The 20411-nt window shown below is 40.0% G+C and overlaps 1 protein-coding gene across 7 annotated transcripts in view; it reads right to left on the reverse strand.

The window, feature by feature from the left end:
• The window catches only part of kdm2b (lysine demethylase 2B), a 74401-nt gene extending 54374 nt beyond the window's left edge, over positions 1-20027 (reverse strand). For 4 of the 7 annotated variants that reach the window (XM_062958747.1, XM_062958746.1, XM_062958744.1 and 1 more), the window contains exons 1-6: positions 19564-20026; positions 15946-16090; positions 15600-15678; positions 12979-13025; positions 4387-4565; positions 1937-2043 (exon numbers count right to left, since the gene is read on the reverse strand). In XM_062958747.1, coding sequence (XP_062814817.1) covers positions 1937-2043; positions 4387-4565; positions 12979-13025; positions 15600-15678; positions 15946-16090; positions 19564-19596 — 590 coding nt within the window. In that variant the 5' untranslated portion in view covers positions 19597-20026. Of the gene's footprint in view, positions 1-1936; positions 2044-4386; positions 4566-12978; positions 13026-15599; positions 15679-15945; positions 16091-19563 lie in introns of those variants that run through there. The other 3 variants (XM_062958742.1, XM_062958741.1, XM_062958745.1) reach the window with 2 other exon arrangements.
• Positions 20028-20411: the final 384 nt, after the last annotated feature.

The raw sequence follows: 20411 nt of genomic DNA on the forward strand, positions 1-20411 counted from the left end.
CATCTTACTCAAGCACTTAGATCGGAACGATGCACAAAAGATGTGCTGATTTTAATATGCAACATGTATAGTCCGCCCAAGGACTTCTAGAAAGACAACATTAATCAAACCCACCAAAAAAAAAAATCAAACTCGTAAAAAATAAACTCACAAATATAGAGGGCATACCGTACTGAGTTCTTTTTAAAGTGACTCAAAGGGTTACCTAAATGTTTTTAAATTTTGTTTTAACTGTTTTGAATCGACATCTGATTCTGATAGCTCAATGCCTTCTGAAACTTGTTGCACTCCGTGTTGGTTTAGCTTGAACATCCAGTATAACGTGTAACAGACCTTGATTTGTAGGAGTTGTAGTTCACCTACATCAAGAGACCACTGTGAACCCAACCAACAATGAATCTGGACCAAACTTGCCATGGATGATAGGATTTGCAGTACCTTCACTCACTTCAATAGACCACTGCGACCCCCATGAATGACGGACCTGGATAAAACTTGGCACACAGACCCCCCCCCCCCCCCAACAACTCACTTTACATCCTATGCGGTCTGGGGAAGGGTGGACTATGGATGATGGGATTTGCAGTACCGATAACCAATTCAGCTCCAACTTCCACAGACCACTGTGAGCCACACGAATGACAAACCTGGACCTAACTTGGCACACAGACTCCCCAAGTGTCTCCAGTATGCAGAACATACTGGAGACAATTGGAGGAAATTGACTTTGATTTATGGGAGTTATAGTTCACCTGCAGCCAGAGAAGCTGTGATTCCCCACTGACAATGGACCGGGACCTCACTTGGCACAGAGAATTGACCTTGATTTTGGGAGTTCTAGTTCACTCGCCAGTGGTTCTCAACCTGGGCTTAATACCCCTTAATACAGTTCCTCATGTTGTGGTGACTCACACTCACTTATCCAACGTTCTGGATTATCCAACACATTTTTGTAGTCAATGCTTTTCCTTAATCTGTCCTTATTATCCAACATATTCCCTTATCCAACGTTCTGCTGGCCCGTTTACGTTGGATAAGCGAGACTCTACTGTATAATGAAAATGGATATTCTAACCAATCAAGTGAAAGATACACAGGTAATCCCAAAACAAACAAACAGACTGGACTCTAATAAAAGAATATCTCAATGCAAACAAGGAAAAATGAATGTTTAGACTAAACTATGGAAACACATCGGGAGAAGAACCAGAAGTGGCAACGCCGAAAGGGAAAATCAATAAAGATAATTTTTTAAAGAAAACAAAAACCGTTAAGTCCAAAATGACTTGAATTCACTCTGCGACGCATGCAAATAATAATAATAATAATAAATAAAACTTTATTTATATACCACCCTATCTCCCGGATGGGACTCAGGGCGGTTTACAGTCATAAAAGCAACACAAACATTACATAACAACATAATACACATTATTAAACAAAGTAAAATAATACAATTATAACAATAAATCACACTTACATGACCAGATCAAGGGGACGGGAACCATAAACCCAATATATTAAAATGCATCATTTTAGGCTAGGGAAATCTTGTGCAATATATTCAGGCTCAGGCTCAGAAGCCACGATTTCAAAGCCACCCATGCCTGTCTTGCTTGGATCCTCTTAGCCATGATCCTCAACTTGAACAAAAGCTCAGGATGATTTCTTTTGAGCTCATTGACTCACTGGCACGAAACGGGGAGAGGATAGTTAGCACAAACTTATTGAACCAGGGCTTTTCGGATAAACATGGCGCCCGAATTAAACCAGCTTGGTCTTTGCAGAAACAAAGCCACTGTCAAGCGCTCCGAACACAAAAGGTCTATTCAGGAAGATTCTCAGAAGCATACTAAAACTCCAAGCTCCTCAGTCTGAAGTCAGAAAGACTCGAAAAAACGCAACACAAAAAGACGAAAGCCTTTATCCAACTTACTTTTTGACTTTGGGATACTTCATCTCTGCAATAGCATTGGTGGCATCCGTCTGTTTCTCCTTCAGATGAGGAGGCCACATGTTGTCCACCCAGTCGACTAAGTCCACCTGAAAGACCGTCCAAAGCCAGTTAGTTAGGAAACGCTGGAACAAAAAGGCACAGAAACAGAGAGGGATCTCGGGAAGGTGGCCTTGTCTCCTATTTTGCAGGGAAAAAATAGCTCTCCTTCAAGGCATGATCTATTCGAAGGTCTCCAGGTCAACACAAATTCTAGGGCAATGATGGGCAACCTTTTGCACTTGGTGTGTCAAAATTCACCAAAAAAACCTAGCATGACTTGGATGGTGTGTCGCTTTCAGAATAATAATAATAATAATAATAAATTTATTCTTATATCCCGCCCCATCTCCCCGAAGGGACTCGGGGCGGCTCACAGCAATAATAAAAACAGTGACAAATTACACATTGTAAAATCAACATGAAAAGCAGTCATACAATCAATACATACACCACATGTTAAAAACAAGGAGCTAAACAATTCTAGGCCGAAATAGAGGGCTACATGGAGAAGGTAGCTTCATGGCAGAAGTCCTCAGCAAGATATCAATAATCATGGGAAAACACCATACCATAATTTTACAATATATATAGTTTAAATAACAAAAATATATAATTGTAATATATAACTGTATTTAATGAATCAAAAACTATTTACTACCATTATTTCCATGTACAATAATAATAATAATAATAATAATAATAATAATAATAATAATAAACCAAACCAGCAAAGGTCATGGAAAATGAGCACGCAAAGATACTGTGGGACTTCCGAATCCAGACTGACAAAGTTCTGGAACACAACACACCAGACATCACAGTTGTGGAAAAGAACAAGGGTTGGATCATTGATGTCGCCATCCCAGGTGACAGTCGCATTGACGAAAAACAACAGGAAAAACTCAGCCGCTATCAGGACCTTAAGATTGAACTTCAAAGACTCTGGCAGAAACCAGTGCAGGTGGTCCCGGTGGTGATGGGCACACTGGGTGTCGTGCCAAAAGATCTCAGCCGGCATTTGGAAACAATAGACATTGACAAAATTACGATCTGCCAACTGCAAAAGGCCACCCGACTGGGATCTGCGTGCATCATCCGAAAATACATCACACAGTCCTAAACGCTTGGGAAGTGTTCGACTTGTGATTTTGTGAAACGAAACCCAGCATATCTATCTTGTTTGCTGTGTCATACAACGTCGTTGTGTCAATAATAATAAAACTTTATTTATATACCGTCCTATCTCCCGGATGGGACTCAGGTCAGTTTACAGTCATAAAAGCAAACAAAAACATTACATAACAACATAATACACATTATTAAGTAAAGTAAAATAATACAATTATAACAATAAATCACACTTACATTACAACAATCTATGGTACCTCTTGCAATTTCCACGCTGATTTCTCTCTATTCTAGTTTCAATGTAGTCATGAATAATGAATAATATAATAATAATATAAGAGTAATAATATGATAATATACTAGAATAATAATAGAATAATTGAATGATATATATATATATATACACACACACACACACACACATATACAGTGGGGTCTCACTTATCCAACACTCGCTTATCCAACGTTCTGGATTATCCAAGCCATTTTTGTAGTCAATGTTTTCAATACATCGTGATATTTTGGTGCTAAATTCGTAAATACAGTACAGTAGAGTCTCACTTATCCAGAAGCATTCTCTCCTGATGTTTCGCCCACATCTATGGCAAGCATCCTCAGAGGTGGGTTGTTGTGAAGTAACCTCTGAGAATGTCTGCCATAGATGTGGGCGAAGCGTCAGGAGAGAGTGCTTCTGGAACATGGCCATACAGCCCGGAAAACACACAACAACCCTGTGATCCTGGCCATCAAAGCCTTCGACAACACATTAAATTCACTGATGTTTCATAGATATTTATAGCCTAAACTTCATTTTCTACATAATATTTCTACATTAAAAGTGGCCCTGTATTTGCTTAAAGCTGCTAAAAGGAGATTGGAGTACATAGATCAGATTGGGGTGCAGTGTAGGGGAGATGAGGATAGTTGATGCACACATCTATGGCTAAGTTACATTGGCACCAAGCTGGCAAATACCTGTATATTTGTATTTTAAGTGAACCAGATGTATGTTGTATTTTGTGTTTGTATTTTGTGCTTGATAAGGCCAACTGGCTAATCAATAAATTGTTGTATATTATACATAATATTTTTAATAATTTTGTGGATGAAACAAAGTGTGTGCACATTGAGCCATCAAAAAAACAAGGTTGTCAGTGTCTCAGCCACACACGGTCAACCATTCTGGAGTATTTTGGAGCAACTAACCATGAGCCGAGTCCAAATGCCAAACTTTTTACAAATGCAATGAAGTTTCCACTCACCACATTGGGACGCTTGACAATGTTGGCCAACTTGGTGTGACTGAACTCCAGGCTGATGACGTTATAGAGCTTCTTGCGCTCGGCCTCGGGGGTCTCGTAGTAGCGCACAAACTGAGACATGCTCATCTCGGTGCCTTTTTGCGTGTTGACGTCCATCACGTCCACAATCCGACGGCTCCCTGGAAGATTGGACATACCTCACATAAGACATTTAAATATATATATGCAACCGGTCGGGATAAATGTGGGGAAATTAAAGAAGTATGGGATGCATTTCCACTGTATCTCTGTGCCCACCAGGGGGCACTCAAGAACACCGAGAAACAGACCTCACAACCTCTGAGGATGCCGGGTGAAACGTCAGGAGAGAATGCTTCTGGAACATAGCCAGACAGCCTGGAAAACTCACAGCAACCCAGTGATGAAAGCCATGAAAGCCTTCGACAACACAAGAGCCCAGTTTGTGTAGCTATACAGCTGCATCGCATGACAAAAGGGTAGGGTAGACTGTATCACCTCGGACTCAGAAAGTTTTGTGTTGCACAGAAAGTGACTAAGAACAAAAAGCAAAGCCCTGCGGGTGGAAAACTAGCTCCACCTTCCCTCTAGGTTTCTAGCTCCAGGAATTCTTTTTTTTTCCGTAAATTTTTATTAATAGTAAATTTAAAAATAAAAAAATACATGGAAAGTGGGAGAACAATATGGGTGGAGAAAAAGAAAGAAAGAAAGAAAGAAAGAAAGAAAGAAAGAAAGAAAGAAAGAAAGAAAGAAAGAAAGAAAGAAAGAAAGGTGAAGAAGAAGAAGAAAGTTGTGTGGGAGAGGTTGACTTCCATCTATTCCTTGGTGTTTGTATTGTGACTTTCTGCATTTTAGTATTTTATAGTCCAAACCGTCTTCTTCCCCTTTGTCTCTAATAATTTCTTGTTGTTCTTATCATTTCAAATTATAAGCTCCATTTTAAGTTAATTAAAATACAGTAGAGTCTCACTAATCCAAGCCTCACTTATCCAAGCCTCTGGATTATCCAAGCCATTTTTGTAGTCAATGTTTTCAATATATCGTGATATTTTGGTGCTAAATTCAGTAAATACAGTAATTACAACATAACATTACTGCGTATTGAACTACTTTTTCTGTCAAATTTGTTTTAAAACATGATGTTTTGGTGCTTAACTTGTAAAATCATAACCTAATTTGAGGTTTAATAGGCTTTTCCTTAATGCCTCCTTATTATCCAAGATATTCACTTCTCTTTTTGGTATTTCTTTTGACCTCCACTTCTTCGCATATGTTATTCTGGCTGCTATTGTCAGGTGGTTAAATAGAATCTCTTTGTCTTTATCCAGATCCAACATTCCTAGCAAGAAATATTCTGGCTCCTTTTTAATGTTAGTCTTTAATATTTTTTGTATTTCTCCGTGTATATCTTTCCAAAATTTTATAGCTTTTGGGCAGGTCCACCATGTATGAAAAAAGTACCTACCTGTTGTTCACATTTCCAACATTCGTTGGAGGCATTTTTGTAAAGTTTTGAAATTTCTTGTGGTGTAATATACCATCTGTATATCATTTTATACCAATTCTCTCTTAAGTCGAATGCATATGTGTATTTGATTCTCTGATTCCAAATCTTTTCCCATTTTTCTAGTTTTATTGGGTGTCCAATATTTGCTGCCCATTTAATCATACACTCTTTGATTTGCTCTGTTTCTGTGGTCCATTCTAATAATCTTTTGTTGCACAGAAAGTGACTAAGAACAAAAAGCAAAGCCCTGCGGGTGGAAAACTAGCTCCACATTTCCACTTGATGTGCTAGGTTTCTAAGTCCAGGAATTCTAATTTGGTTTGCAATGCAAAAATGATGGTCACATAACCAAAGGGTAGCAATAATTAAATCACAATGAGGTTTCACTCCCCCATTCTGCCACCAGGCCCTAGACCAGCCTCTATGTCAAGGCTCAATAATCTCTCTATATAAAAATGTATTGTCCGTTTGTAGGATCGAATTAACAACAAAACCACTGGAGCAAATAACACCAAATTTGGCCACAAAACGCCTAACAACCCAAGGAGTGACCACCACAAACATAAAAACATAAACACACAATGGTCTATGGTCTTATGAAACCATCTAGATGGTTTTTGAGGGTCCCTTTCCTTATCTATGGTCTTCTGCTGGTCCTATGAGATCATGTGGATGGCCTTTGAGGGCCCCTTTCCTTACCTATGGTCTTATGAGACCATCTAGATGGTCTTTGGAGGTCTCTTTGCTTATCTATGGTCTTATGAAACCATCTAGATGGTTTTTGAGGGTCCCTTTCCTTATCTATGGTCTTCTGCTGGTCTTATGAGATCATCTAGATGGCCTTTGAGGGCCTCTTTCCTTACCTATGGTCTTATGAGACCATCTAGATGGTTTTTGGAGGTCTCTTTATTTACCTATGGCCTTATGAGATCGTCTAGATCAGGGGTCCCCAAACTAAGGCCCATGGGGTGGATGCAGCCCTCCAAGGCCATGGAGCTGGCCTCTGTCCTAAACTTTAGACTTAGGGTTGAAGTAAGTCTGAAACGACTTGAAGGCACACAACAACAACAATCCTAATTTTGAACTATTTCATCCTAGTCCGGCTGCCCAACACTCTGAGGGACTGTGAATCGGCCCTCCACTTAAAACACCCCGGTGTAGACTAAGGCACCCCACTTTTGAATGTTCAGAAAACCCACAGGCCAGCAAGGCTTTCTTCCGGTATAACCACTTCCTGCATGCATATCGAGGCTGCAAAAGTAAGAAAAGCCTGCCAAGAACTTTTGCCTGGCACTGTGAAGGGAGAGGCAAGTGGCACTTTTCTCAAATGCCGCGAGAAAGCCATCAAAGGAAAGTGATGATTAGCCCGGGCCCATTAAATGTCAGCGGTGCCATTAGTGCTCCATCGCACGTCAGAGATGTAAAAGCTTCTGGCTAATAAAGTAGTTCCTAAAAGCAAGGAACAGGGACCTCCCAGGGTGCCCGCTTCAGAGCGCTGCAGCGCACGCTGGCCTTGCCCAAGCTGGCAATTTCCTCCCAGAGAAAAAAAGCAAACAAGGACAGGCATGACCTCTGGGTTCCAATCTCAAAGAGGAGCATAAAGTGGCTTTAAGTCATAAAGTGGCTTTAAAGTGGCCCAGGACCAGGGACAACCTTGGTTTAATCTAGAAACCTCAACGAACGGAGGCAAGTGGAGATACAGCCGGGCAGGCTATAGCACCAAATAAGACCTACATCCCACGAACTCCAAGGGTTGGGTTGCTGTGAGTTTTCCAGGCTGTCTGGCTATGTTCTAGAAGCATTCTCTCCTGACGTTTTGCCCACATTTATGGCAAGAGGTTGTGAGGGCTGTTGGAAACGAGGCAAGGGTGCACACTAACTCAACCAGAGAAGTCAGCCATAGCAGAGCACTTCATGAGTCAACCTGGACACAGTGTATTATTGGAGAACACAGAAATGCTGGACAACTCTCACAACCACCATGCCAGACGACACAGAGAAGTCACTGAAATCCATGAGCGTGTGGACAATTTCCACAGAAAATGAACAATACAATCAGGAGAGTAAATAAAGAACAACACTCAGAAAACAGGGGGATTCCATGTCAGAGTAATTTGCAGCGCAGCAGTAGTTGGATGGAATCAGTGGAAGGCAGAACGAAGTGACACCCAGAGAGGTTAGTAAAACTATATACAAAGTTTTACTGTATGCAGTAATAATCAAGACAAACGGACTTGCAGAAGACAGTAGACGGACACAGGACTTGGCTCTCACTCTAGGCAGACAGAACTCAACTCAACTTGTATCTGGATACTCCCTAGTTCCAGCCACACATTAAGGACATCATAGCTTCTTAGTACAGTAGAGTCTCACTTATCCAACACTCACTTATCCAACGTTCTGGATTATCCAACGCATTTTTGTAGTCGATGTTTTCAATAAATCGTGATATTTTGGTGCTAAATTCATAAATACAGTAATTATTACATAGCATTATTTTGTATTGAACTACTTTTTCTGTCAAATTTGTTGTATAACATGATGTTTGGGTGCTTAATTTGTAAAATCATAACCTAATTTGATGTTTAATAGGCTTTTCCTTAACCCCTCCTTATTATCCAACATATTTGCTTATCCAACATTCTGACAGCCCATTTATGTTGGATAAGTGAGACTCTACTGTAATTAACTCTTTCCAGACTATAGTACACTCTGGATAATGTAATCAGTTGCAATTCAAAGCATGACACAAACTGCATTTAAACACTATCAATATACAAATCCCACATTAACATTCCAGACAGGAAACAACCAGAGTCAGCTAACACCTCCCAACAAAGCATTCCCCCAGGTGGGAAGCAGCCAGTCTTTGAAGCTGCAAGGCTTTTCCATGCTAATCAAGCTGGCCAATGGCAACATTCGCACTTGTCCCAAACAGAAAACCCTGGACATCATTCCACAGATATATAAGCCCCGCTTGTCTAGTTTCCAACAGACCTCACCACCTTTGAGGATGCTTGTCATAGATGTGGGCGAAACATCAGGAGAGAATGCTTCTGGAACATGGCCAGATAGCCCAGAAAACGTACAACAATCCAGTGATTCCGGCTATGAAAGCCTTCGACAACACTTTGTAAGGGCTGCTCATGGCATTTAAAAATAAATTCATTAACCAATTAATCAATTAAAATCCCTTTTTTCCCTCCTCACTAAAGTCCAGGCATAAGTTATGTAACATCAACAGGTAGGTTTTCTTTTCTCCTCCGTTCCGGTCATTATCTACAATAAGTTTTTTATTGCAATACTTTTCTTTCTTTCTCTCAGCGGAAGATAGAGCCCATTTCCCCCATCCAAAAATACCTGATGTTATTTTGTTCTCTTCTTCCCCTCCAAAAACACTTAACATATGCTTGTGTCCTCCTTTCCATTAACTCCTGCTAATGTATTTCATCCCATCCTCTTTCCCTCCCTGCTGAAAATTCCGACTGATAATTTGTCCCGTCCTTTGCTTCTCTTCCGAAAATACTCCCAATGACATTTCGTAGCTTTTTGGGGGGGACGCGAGGCACATCGCAAAAGGACAAAACAATTTCTATTGGCTCATGAGAGGAAAATGGGGTTAAAAATAATGGCCAGAAGGTGAAGCCATCACTTTGATTTTCCTTTCTTTTCGAGATGACGTGCTTCAATCAAAGATTTGTAAGCAACAAAAGACTTGTTCTACTCCTCCGAAAAGAACTGCGCAAAAAGTATTACAGTAGAGTCTCACTTATCCAACGTTCTGGATTATCCAACGCATTTTTGTAGTCAATGTTTTCAATACATCGTGATATTTTGGTGCTAAATTCGTAAATACAGTAATTACTACATAGCTGTATTATTATATGTATGCTTCCAGGGTGCCTTCTGATTGAATGGAAGGAAACAAGTTACAGTAGAGTCTCACTTATCCAACGTTCTGGATTATCCAACGCATTTTTGTAGTCAATGTTTTCAATACATCGTGATATTTTGGTGCTAAATTCGTAAATATAGTAATTACTACATAGCATTACTACGTATTGAACTACTTTCTCTGTCAAATCTGTTGTATAACATGATGTTTTGGTGCTTAATTTGTAAAATCATAACCTAATTTGATGTTTAATAGGCTTTCCCTTAATCCCTCCTTATTATCCAAGATATTCGCTTATCCAACGTTCTGCTGGCCTGTTTATGTTGGATAAGTGAGACTCTACTGTATTATTATATGTATGCTTCCAGGGTGCCTTCTGATTGAATGGAAGGAAAGAAGTTACAGTAGAGTCTCACTTATCCAACACTCACTTATCCAAAGTTCTGGATTATCCAATGCATTTTTGTAGTCAATGTTTTCAATACATCGTGATATTTTGCTGCTAAATTCGTAAATACAGCAATTACTACATAGCAGGGTATTGAACTACTTTTTCTGTCAAATTTGTTGTATAACATGATGTTTTGGTGCTTAATTTGTAAAATCATAACCTAATTTGATGTTTAATAGGCTTTTCCTTAATCGTCCTTATTATCCAACATATTCACTTATCCAACATTCTGCCGGCCCGTTTATGTTGGATAAGTAAGACTCTACTGTATTATTATATGTATGTTTCCAGGGTGCCTTCTGATTGAATGGAAGGAAACAAGTTACTTCTGCAAGTTACTGTTTCAGAATTAGGTCGTTAGGAACTGCATTTACACTATAGAATGAATACAGTTTGGTACTGCTTTAACTGCTATGGCTCAATGCTATGGAATCATGAGAATTGAAAAAAATTGTATACTATCACAAAAGATTACTATCTCACCCACTTCATAGGAAATCTGCTACAAAACAGGAGCTTTTTTGTTGAGTTACAGGGTCAGAGAAACAGAAGAACGGCTTGTGTAATCATTTACACAAATGATTAGCCATTGCCAGAAGAGACAGAGAATTTCATCTATGCTGACGATCGTACCATCACTGCCCAAGCAGGGAGCTTTGAAATAGTTGAACAGAAGCTCTCCAAAGCTTTAGGTGCTCTTACTGCCTATTACAGGGCTGATTCCTAACCCATCTAAAACTACAGATGTGTGCTTTTCATCTTAAGAAGAGACAAGCATCTTGAGCTCTGAGGATCACCTAGGAAGGAATCCCACTAAAACATTGCAGCACACCCAAATACCTGGGAGTCACTCTAGACCGTGCCCTGACTTACAAGAAGCACTGCTTGAACATCAGGCAAAAAGTGGGTGCTAGAAATAACATCATATGAAAACTGACTGGCACAACCTGACACTTGCACTTGCGCTTTGCTACTCTGCTGCTAAGTACACATACCCAATATGGATTTGGCTATTAATGAGACATGCCGCATTATTACAGGATGTCTATACCCAACACCAGTGGAGAAATTATACTGTTTAGCCAATACTGCACCACCTGAAATCCATCGGAAAGTAGCAGCCGATAATGAAAGGACCAAGGCAGTGACATCTCCGGCCCATCCTCTGTTCAGATATCAACCAGCACACCCAACGCCTTAAATCAAGAAATAGCTTCCTAAGATCTACAGAGATCCTCACAGAAACATCTCAGCAAGCAAGAGTCCAAAAGTGGCAGGCTAAAACCCGGAACCTCAATCAGTGGCTGATACAAGATGAGAAACTCCCTCCTGGGCGACTTGGAATGTGCTGAATTAGCTGCGCTCTGGCACCACGAGATGCAGAGCCAATCTTTATAAATTGGGGCTACAAAGTGGAGTCCACGACATGCGATTGTGGAGGAGAGCAAACCACAGAGCACTGACTATAATGCAGTCTGAGCCTGGCCACATGTACAATGGAGGACCTTCTCACAGCAACACCAAAGGCACTCCAAGTGGCCAGCTCCTGGTCAAAGGAAATGTAGCATAATGCCAAGTTTTTAACTTTATGGTTTTTCTATCTATATATATAAAAGGGTAATGAAATTTCGGCCTAGGACAAAACAACAAAACTACACACCCCAGAAACACTAAACTTGGCAGCACAACCCCTCATCCATGCCTCTACGTTCATACAACAAAAAGAAAAGAAAAACAAAGTCCTAATTAGAGGGAGAGGAATAATTGTTTTTATCCAATTGCTGCTAGTTAGAAGGCTAAGCTCCGCCCACTTGGTCTCCTAGCAACCCACTCAGCCCAGGGGACAGGCAGAGTTAGGCCTCACTTAGGCCTCTTCCACACTGCCTATAAAATACAGATTCTCAGATTTTAACTGGATTATATGGCAGTGTATACTCAAGGCCCTTCCACACAGCGATATAACCTATTTATAATTTTATATTATCTGCTTTGAACTGGATTATCTTGAGTCCACACTGCCATATTATCCACTTCAGTGTGCATTTTATACAGCTGTGTAGAAAAGGCCCCATATAATCCAGTTCTAAGCAGATAATATAAGATTATAAATATAATATGTAATAATTACTGTGATATAATAATACAGAAAAATATAATCTCTAAAATCAGGACAGTAAATAAAGAACAACACTCTGAAAGCATAAGCCACAGCAACGCGAGGCCGGGCAAAGCTAGTCTATATATATAAAAGGGTAATGAAATTTTGGTCTAGGACAAAACAACAAAACTGCACATCCCAGAAACACTAAACTTGGCAGCACAACCCCTCATCCATGCCTCTACGTTCATACAACAAAAAGAAAAGAAAAACAAAGTCCTAATTAGAGGGAGAGGAAGAATTGTTTTTATCCAATTGCTGCCAGTTAGAAGGCTAAGGTCAGGGGAAAACCTTTACCCTTTACCTTAACTACCACCAATACCTCAATACCTTATTTCCCATACCACCGGGCAAAGCTAGTGATAAATAAATAAATGAGTACTGGTATCTCACACTACATGTCCCACAATTTCTTAGCATTGAGCCATGGCTGTTCAAGTGGGGTCAAACTGCATTCATTCTACAGTATAGATGCCCCCAAAGTTATAGATGGAGTTTTAAAAAAAAGGTATTCCCAAAGAACACCTTTTTCAGTTGGGAAAAAAAAATTGAAAACAACTCACCCACAAGGAGCTTGACGTCCCGTACCGTGAAATCCGGGTCTGGCATCCTGAAATCGGTAAAATTAGAGTAAGCACGATATAAAAAAGCTGAAATTCAGCAGAAAGTCAGAATACAATTGAAAGGAAATAGGAAGAGCCATCTTGGGACATGCCAATGCCACTCAGAAGCCTAACCAATCCATTTTAAACTGTAAATTTTAAAGGGCATTTTTACTGGAATGAATGGTTTTCGTGTCTTTTCATCTCTACAAATGGAGTTTGAACCCACTTAAACTGCCACGGCTCAAGGCTATGCAATCCTGGAAGCTGTAGTTTTAGAAAGTTTGAGTCTTCTCTACCAGAAAGTCTCTGTCTTACCAAACAACAGATCTTAAAGATTCGACAGCACTGAGCCATGGCAGTAAATGTGGTATTGAACTGCGTTAATTCTACAGTGGAAATGCACCCTATGTCTTTTAATATATTATATTATATTATTTAATACATTTATATCCCACCCTTCTCACCCTGAAGGGGATTCAGAGCGGCTTACAAATTAAATTTACATACAATATTATATTATTAGCACAGCACAATACTGGCACTAAATTACTATATTGTACTATATCAATATATTGTAATATTATTAGTAATAATAATAATTATATAGTGTGTTTCAATGCAAAGAAGAGAAGGGGCAAGAAATTGTTGTTGTTGTTATTGTCATGATGACCAAGCCAGGGGTGTAGGATGTTATTATGTATGTTTATATGGGTTTTAGGGAGCCCCCGGTAGTGCAGCGGGTTAAACTGCTGAGCTGCTGAACTTGCTGACCCAACGGTTGGCAGTTCAAATCCAGGGACCGGAGTGAGCTCCCACTGTTAGCCCCAGCTTCGAAGCAGTTTGAAAACATGCCAATGTGAGTAGATCAATAAGTACTGCTCCGGTGGGAAGGTAACGGTGCTCCATGCCGTCATGCCGGCCATATTACCTTGGAGGTGTCTACGGACAACACCAGCTCTTTGGCTTAGAAATGGAGATGAGCACCACTTTCATAGTCGGACTCAACTAGACTTAATGTCAGGGGAAAACCTTTACTTACTGTATATACTCGAGTATAAGCCTAGTTTTTCAGCCCTTTTTTTAAGACTGAAAAAGCCCCCCTCGGCTTAGGTGAGGGTCCTGGTGGGCTTATATTTGGGTCATCTTATACTCGAGAATATATGGTACATTTATTATTTTTCTGTATTATTGTTGCTACTATTACATTTATTTTACTCTATTTTTATTATTTTATTGTTAATACATTTATTATTTCACTCAGATCTTATTATTATTGATTTATTATTTTACTCTATTTATTATTACATGGATTATTTTACTCTATTATTATTAAACGGATACATAAGCACATTTACATTGAAGAAGATGAGAATAATGATCTAATCAGAGTTGGACAGTCTTATCTTAAATTTGAGCTTTATGTAAATACAGTAGAGTATCATCCAACATAAACAGGCCAGCAGAACGTTGGATAAGTGAATATGTTGGATAATAAGGAGGGATTAAGGAAAATCCTATTAAACATCAAATTAGGTTGTGATTTAGGACTATGCTTTTGGATTGCTTGGTTGAGATGTTGAGATGTTTTGAACGTTTTGGTTTTAGCTTCATTTTATTTGTATATCTGTTTATGCGCCATCGAATTGTTGTCTATTTACTGTATTTATTTATTTACTACATTTATATCCCGCCCTTCTCACCCCGAAGGGGACTCAGAGCGGCTTACAAATTAAATTTACATACAATATTATATTATTAGCACAGTACAATGCTGGCAATAAATTACTAAATTGTACTATATCAATATATTGTAATATTATTAGTAATATTACATGTAAAATATAATATATAATTAATATTATTAATTATATTATTAGTATTATATTGTATTACAATATAAGATTATGAATATTATATGTATACTAGCTGTGCCCGGCCACACGTTGCTGTGGCGTTGTCTGGTGGTGTTGGTGAGAAATTGTTGAGGTAGTGGTGGTATTGGATGTCTGTTGTATGGTTGTCTTTATGTTTAGTATGCATTTGGTTGTTTGTGTACTGTGAAAGTGGTGACGATAGAGGGGGTCTATGTCCCTGTGTAGTATTGTATAGTATTTATACATTGTCCATGTGTTGTGAATGCTTGGATTGTGTCCTGCTGCATAGTAGAAAGGGTTGGGTTGGATGGCCCTTAGAGGTCTCTCGAAACTCTTGTGCCTGTCCCCTTGGCTGAGTGGGTTGCTAGGAGACCAAGTGGGCGGAACTTAGCCTTGTAACTGACAGCAATTGGATAAAAACAATTATTTCTCTCCCCCTAATTAGGACTTTATTTTTCTTTTCTTTTTGTTGTATCAACCTAGAGCCGTGGATGATGGGTTGTGTTGTCAAATTTCGAGGTTGGGAGGCCTGTAGTTTTGTCGTTTTGTCCGCTGCCCTGATGCCATCACTTTTTATATATATATAAGATAGATACAATATGTTATATTATTATATATTATTGTAAATTATATTGTATATATATATTGTATATATATATATATATATATACTTGTAAGTATAAGACATAAAGAGCACTGTCTTACTTAATTCCCAGTCCAGCCTTACTTCTGAAGACGAGGGGGGCGCGAAGGGCCTCTCGCTGCACATACTCAAAAGTGAAATCTAAACAAAACAGGGAAATAAAAGCAGAGAAAATCAAAATTAACACAACAAAGCAGCCCGGCTGGAGGAAACCAAGGGTGCATCTACACCACAGAATTGATGCACATTGACCCCACTTGACTTGCCATGGCACAGATAAAAAGAGCTGTAGTTTGACAAGCTCTTCAGCCTCCCATGCACCAACCAAGGGATCCCTTATGAGGAGGGTAGGAAATCGGCAGGTCAGTGGGCCCTACACCCACCCCGGGGTGCCCTCGCAGGGGGTACCTTTGCCCTCCATGGCCCGCACAAACTGTCCCCGGAAGCCAGGGCTCCTCAGCTTCTCCTCCAGGCTGAAGCCCCGGACGCTGACGATCTCCTCCACGTCGGAGAGGTCCTCGTTCTCGTCGTAGAGCCGCCGGCTGATGGATCGCTGCAAAAGGGAACGGAAGGCTAAGATGGATTACATGAGTCCGCACTGCCAGATAATCTGGGACAAACAGAAAATCTGTAATATAGGGCCTGTCTGGAAGAGCGAGCTCTTGGAGTCTCATGGAGGTTTTGATGGCCATCTGTCGGGAGGGCTTTGATTGCGTCTTCCAACCTAGGGAAGGATTGGACTATGTGGGTCCCTTCCAACTCTATAAGAATAATGACCCCACACATTCCACTCTACTTCTCTTTTCCTTTGCAAAGGCGGTGTGGCCATCTGTCAGGAGGGCTTTGACAGGGCCCTTCTACACTGCCATATAATCCAGAATATCAAGGCAGATAATATCAAGGCAGGAAGGCAATCAAACAGGTGATTGGGGACTGAACCTAGACCAGTGATGGCCAACCTATCACACGCGTGTCAGCACTAACACGCCTAGCCATTTTTGCTGACACGCTGCCGCATGCAGATTGATTGGATGATTATGTCTTTTCTGGCCAAATTTGGTGTGATTTGGTCCAGTGGTTTTGTTGTTTACTCCATGTGAATTATGCACGTTACATTTATATATATATATATATATATATATATATATATATATATAGATAGATAGATAGTATCATTCTATTATTATTGTAGTATATTATTATATTATTACTATTATATTATTATTATATTATTCATTATTCATGACTACATTGAAACTAGAATAGAGAGAAATTAGCGTGGAAACTGCAAGAGGTACCATAGATTGTTGTACATGGAAATAATGGTAGGAAATAGTTTTTGATTTATTAAATCTATATATATAAAAGAGTGATGGCATCACGGCGACCCACAAAACAACAAAACTACAGGCCCCCCAACCTCGAAATTTGACAACACAACCCATCATCCACGCCTCTAGGTTGATACAACAAAAAGCAAAGAAAAATAAAGTCCTAATTAGAGGGAGAGAAATAATTGTTTTTATCCAATTGCTGCCACTTAGAAGGCTAAGCTCTGCCCACTTGGTCTCCTAGCAACCCACTCAGCCCAGTGTTAATAAAAGAATAAAAAATAAAATAAATACAAATAATACAATAAAAAATAATAAAAAACACTAAAAAATTAATACAATAAAATACTATAACACAATAACTAAAAACAATACAACAAAATAATAACATATAATAAATAAAAAGATAAGTTATAATAAAATTAATTTAAAAAATACAAATAACTTCAAATAAAAATTCCACAACAACTTTTAACCAATACCACCACCACTTTGCCACAGCAACGTGTGGCCGGGCACAGCTAGTACAGTTATATATTACAATTATATATTTTTGTTATTTAAACTATATATATTGTGAAATTATGTTTTTTTCTCGAAGTGACACACCACCCAAGTCATGCTAGGTTTTTTGGTGAATTTTGACACACCAAGCGCAAAAGATTGCCCATCACTGTCCTAGACACTTCTAGATATTTATTTATTTTATTTATTTATTAGCAACATTTATATCCTGCCTTTCTCACCCCGAACGGGACTCAGGGTGGCTTACAAATTATATATACATACAATATATTATATTCTTAGTATAGCACAATATAAGCACTATACAAGCATTATATATTATTATATTATACTATACGACTATATTGCAATATTATTAATAATATTACATGTAATATAAATATACAATTATAATACTGTATTATTATTATTCTTATATTGTATTACATTATAAAAATATTATTATCAATATTATATGTATATACAATATACAGTAGAGTCTCACTTATCCAAGCTAAACGGGCCAGCAGAAGCTTGGATAAGCGAATATCTTGGATAATAAGGAGGGATTAAGGAAAAGCCTATTAAACATCAAATTAGGTTAGGATTTTACAAATTAAGCACCAAAACATCATGTTATACAACAAATTTGACAGAAAAAGTAGTTCAATACATGATAATGCTGTATTATATGTACAGTAGAGCATTATATATTATAGTACAGTATTATATATTATACTAGCTGTGCCCGGCCACGCGTTGCTGTGGCGAAGTCTGGTGGTATGGGAAATAAAGTATTGAGGAATTGGTGGTAGTTAAGGTAAAGGGTAAAGGTTTTCCCCTGGCATTAAGTCAATTATAAATGGGTTATATAGCTGTGTAGAAGGGCCTTGAGTCTACACTGCCATATAATCCAGTTAAAATCAGATAATTTTGGTCGGGGCTATGTTTGTCTTTATTGTTGTTTTATTGTTTTTATTGTTATTTTAAAGCTAATTGTATTGTTTTAATCTATTTCTGTAAACCGCTCCGAGCCAAACTGGGAGTAGCGGTATACAAGTCTAATAAATAAATAAATAAAAATAATCTGTATTTTATAGGCAGTGTGGAAGAGGCCTAAGTGAGGCCTAACTCTGCCTGTCCCCTGGGCTGAGTGGGTTGCTAGGAGACCAAGTGGGCGGAGCTTAGCCTTCTAACTGGCAGCAATGGGATAAAAACAATTCTTCCTCTCCCTCTAATTAGGACTTTCTTTTTGTTTTCTTTTTGTTGTATGAACGTAGAGGCATGGATGAGAGGTTGTGCTGCCAAGGTTAGTGTTTCTGGGATGTGCAGTTTTGTTGTTTTGTCCTAGGCTGAAATTTCATTACCTTTTTATATATAGATAGATTATTATTATTATACGACTATACAGTAGAGTCTCACTTATCCAAGCCAAACAGGCCGGCAGAAGCTTGGATACGCGAATATCTTGGATAATAAGGAAGGATTAAGGAAAAGCCTATTAAACATCAAATGAGGTTATGATTTTACAAATTACGCACCAAAACATCATGTTAGACAACAAATTTGACAGTAAAAATAGTTCAATACACAGTAATGCTATGTAGTAATTACTGTATTTATGAATTTAGCACCAAAATATCATGATATATTGAAAACATTGACTACAAAAATGCCTTGGGTAGTCCAGAACGTTGGATAAGCGAGTGTTGGATAAGTGAGACTCTACTGTATTGCAGTATTATGAGTTATTCTGGGTTCTATGGCTGTGTGGAAGGGACCTGGGAGACTTCACACATGGTTTTCCTAGAGCTCGAACCCGGGTCAGGGCAGGAAGGGTCTCTACTGTAGTGACACGTGTCTGTGACACACGTGAGAACGCGCCCCAGTGATAGCAAAGCAATGAACCAGCGTGGGGGGTATGATCCTAGATATCAACACGTGTGGGGAGGGGGGAGGACAAGAGGCCTTTCTCGTTTGTATCCAAACACGTTGCGTTACGTAACGTAGGAACCCCCCCTCCCTTTCGATTTCGGATAGAGGGGAGTCTCAGGAAACGAGCAACCCCAAAGAGGAGGAGTTGTTTTTATTTATATATATATTTTTTGTTCAGACAGGGGTCGCACGTGTGAAACCAAACCCAACCTCAATTCTTGGGGAGGTTCAAAAACAATCATAAAGGAGTACCCACCAGTCTTCTTCCCGAATCTTGCCCTGTCTCCATGTTCCGGGGAGTTTCATCGCTCCGAGTGCCCCGGTTCCGGCTGGGGGGGAGGGGGGAGGGCTCCCCCTCCCCTTGGGGGGTCTTTCAAACAACAACAACACCCCCAAGGAACCCACGCCCCGGTCCTTCCTCCCAGGGGTAGAGTAAAGTTTGCCCCCCGGATCAGCACTTTTCCGAGGCGGGTGCGCTCCCTGGGCAAGCCGTCACTCCATCAGTCCATCAATCCACCCACCCATCCCTGGCTTGGGCTCGGCTTGTCTCTCTGGCTCTCGGGGAGGGCGAAAAGGCGTCAGAGGCGTGCCCGGAACGTAAACATTGGGGCCGGCGGGCGGGGGGGGAAATCCCGGAGTGGGGCACCAGCGCGGCGCTTCTTCCTCCTCCTCCGCCTGCGCCGCGGCTGGGTGCTCATCTTGGCCAGTGTTGTGGTTGGGTCACGAGGGCGGGCCAGCGCGCAGGCGCAGAAGTCGGAGGAGGAGGAAGAAGAAGAGGAAGAAACCGCGCGCGGCGGGAGGCAGGCAGGCGGCGGGAAGAGCGGGTGGGTTTCCCCGCCGGGAGGGGCGGAGGAGCCGGAAGTCCCCCCAGGAAGTCCTTGGGAGGGAATGAAAGAGAGGTAGAGAGGCCCACCGGCCGGCCCACCTCTCAGGGTTGGCGTCAAGATCACCACAGGGAGGGCCTGCCTTTAGGAAGGGCCCAGGCAAGGCCTTGATTATTATTATTATTATTATTATTATTATTATTATTATTATTATTATTAAACTTTATTTGTACCCGAAGGACTCGATGCGGCTTACAAAGGCCAAGGCCTCAACACACAA

This window comes from Anolis carolinensis, chromosome X (genome assembly GCF_035594765.1).
Source record: "Anolis carolinensis isolate JA03-04 chromosome X, rAnoCar3.1.pri, whole genome shotgun sequence".
NCBI classification, from domain to species: domain Eukaryota; kingdom Metazoa; phylum Chordata; class Lepidosauria; order Squamata; family Dactyloidae; genus Anolis; species Anolis carolinensis.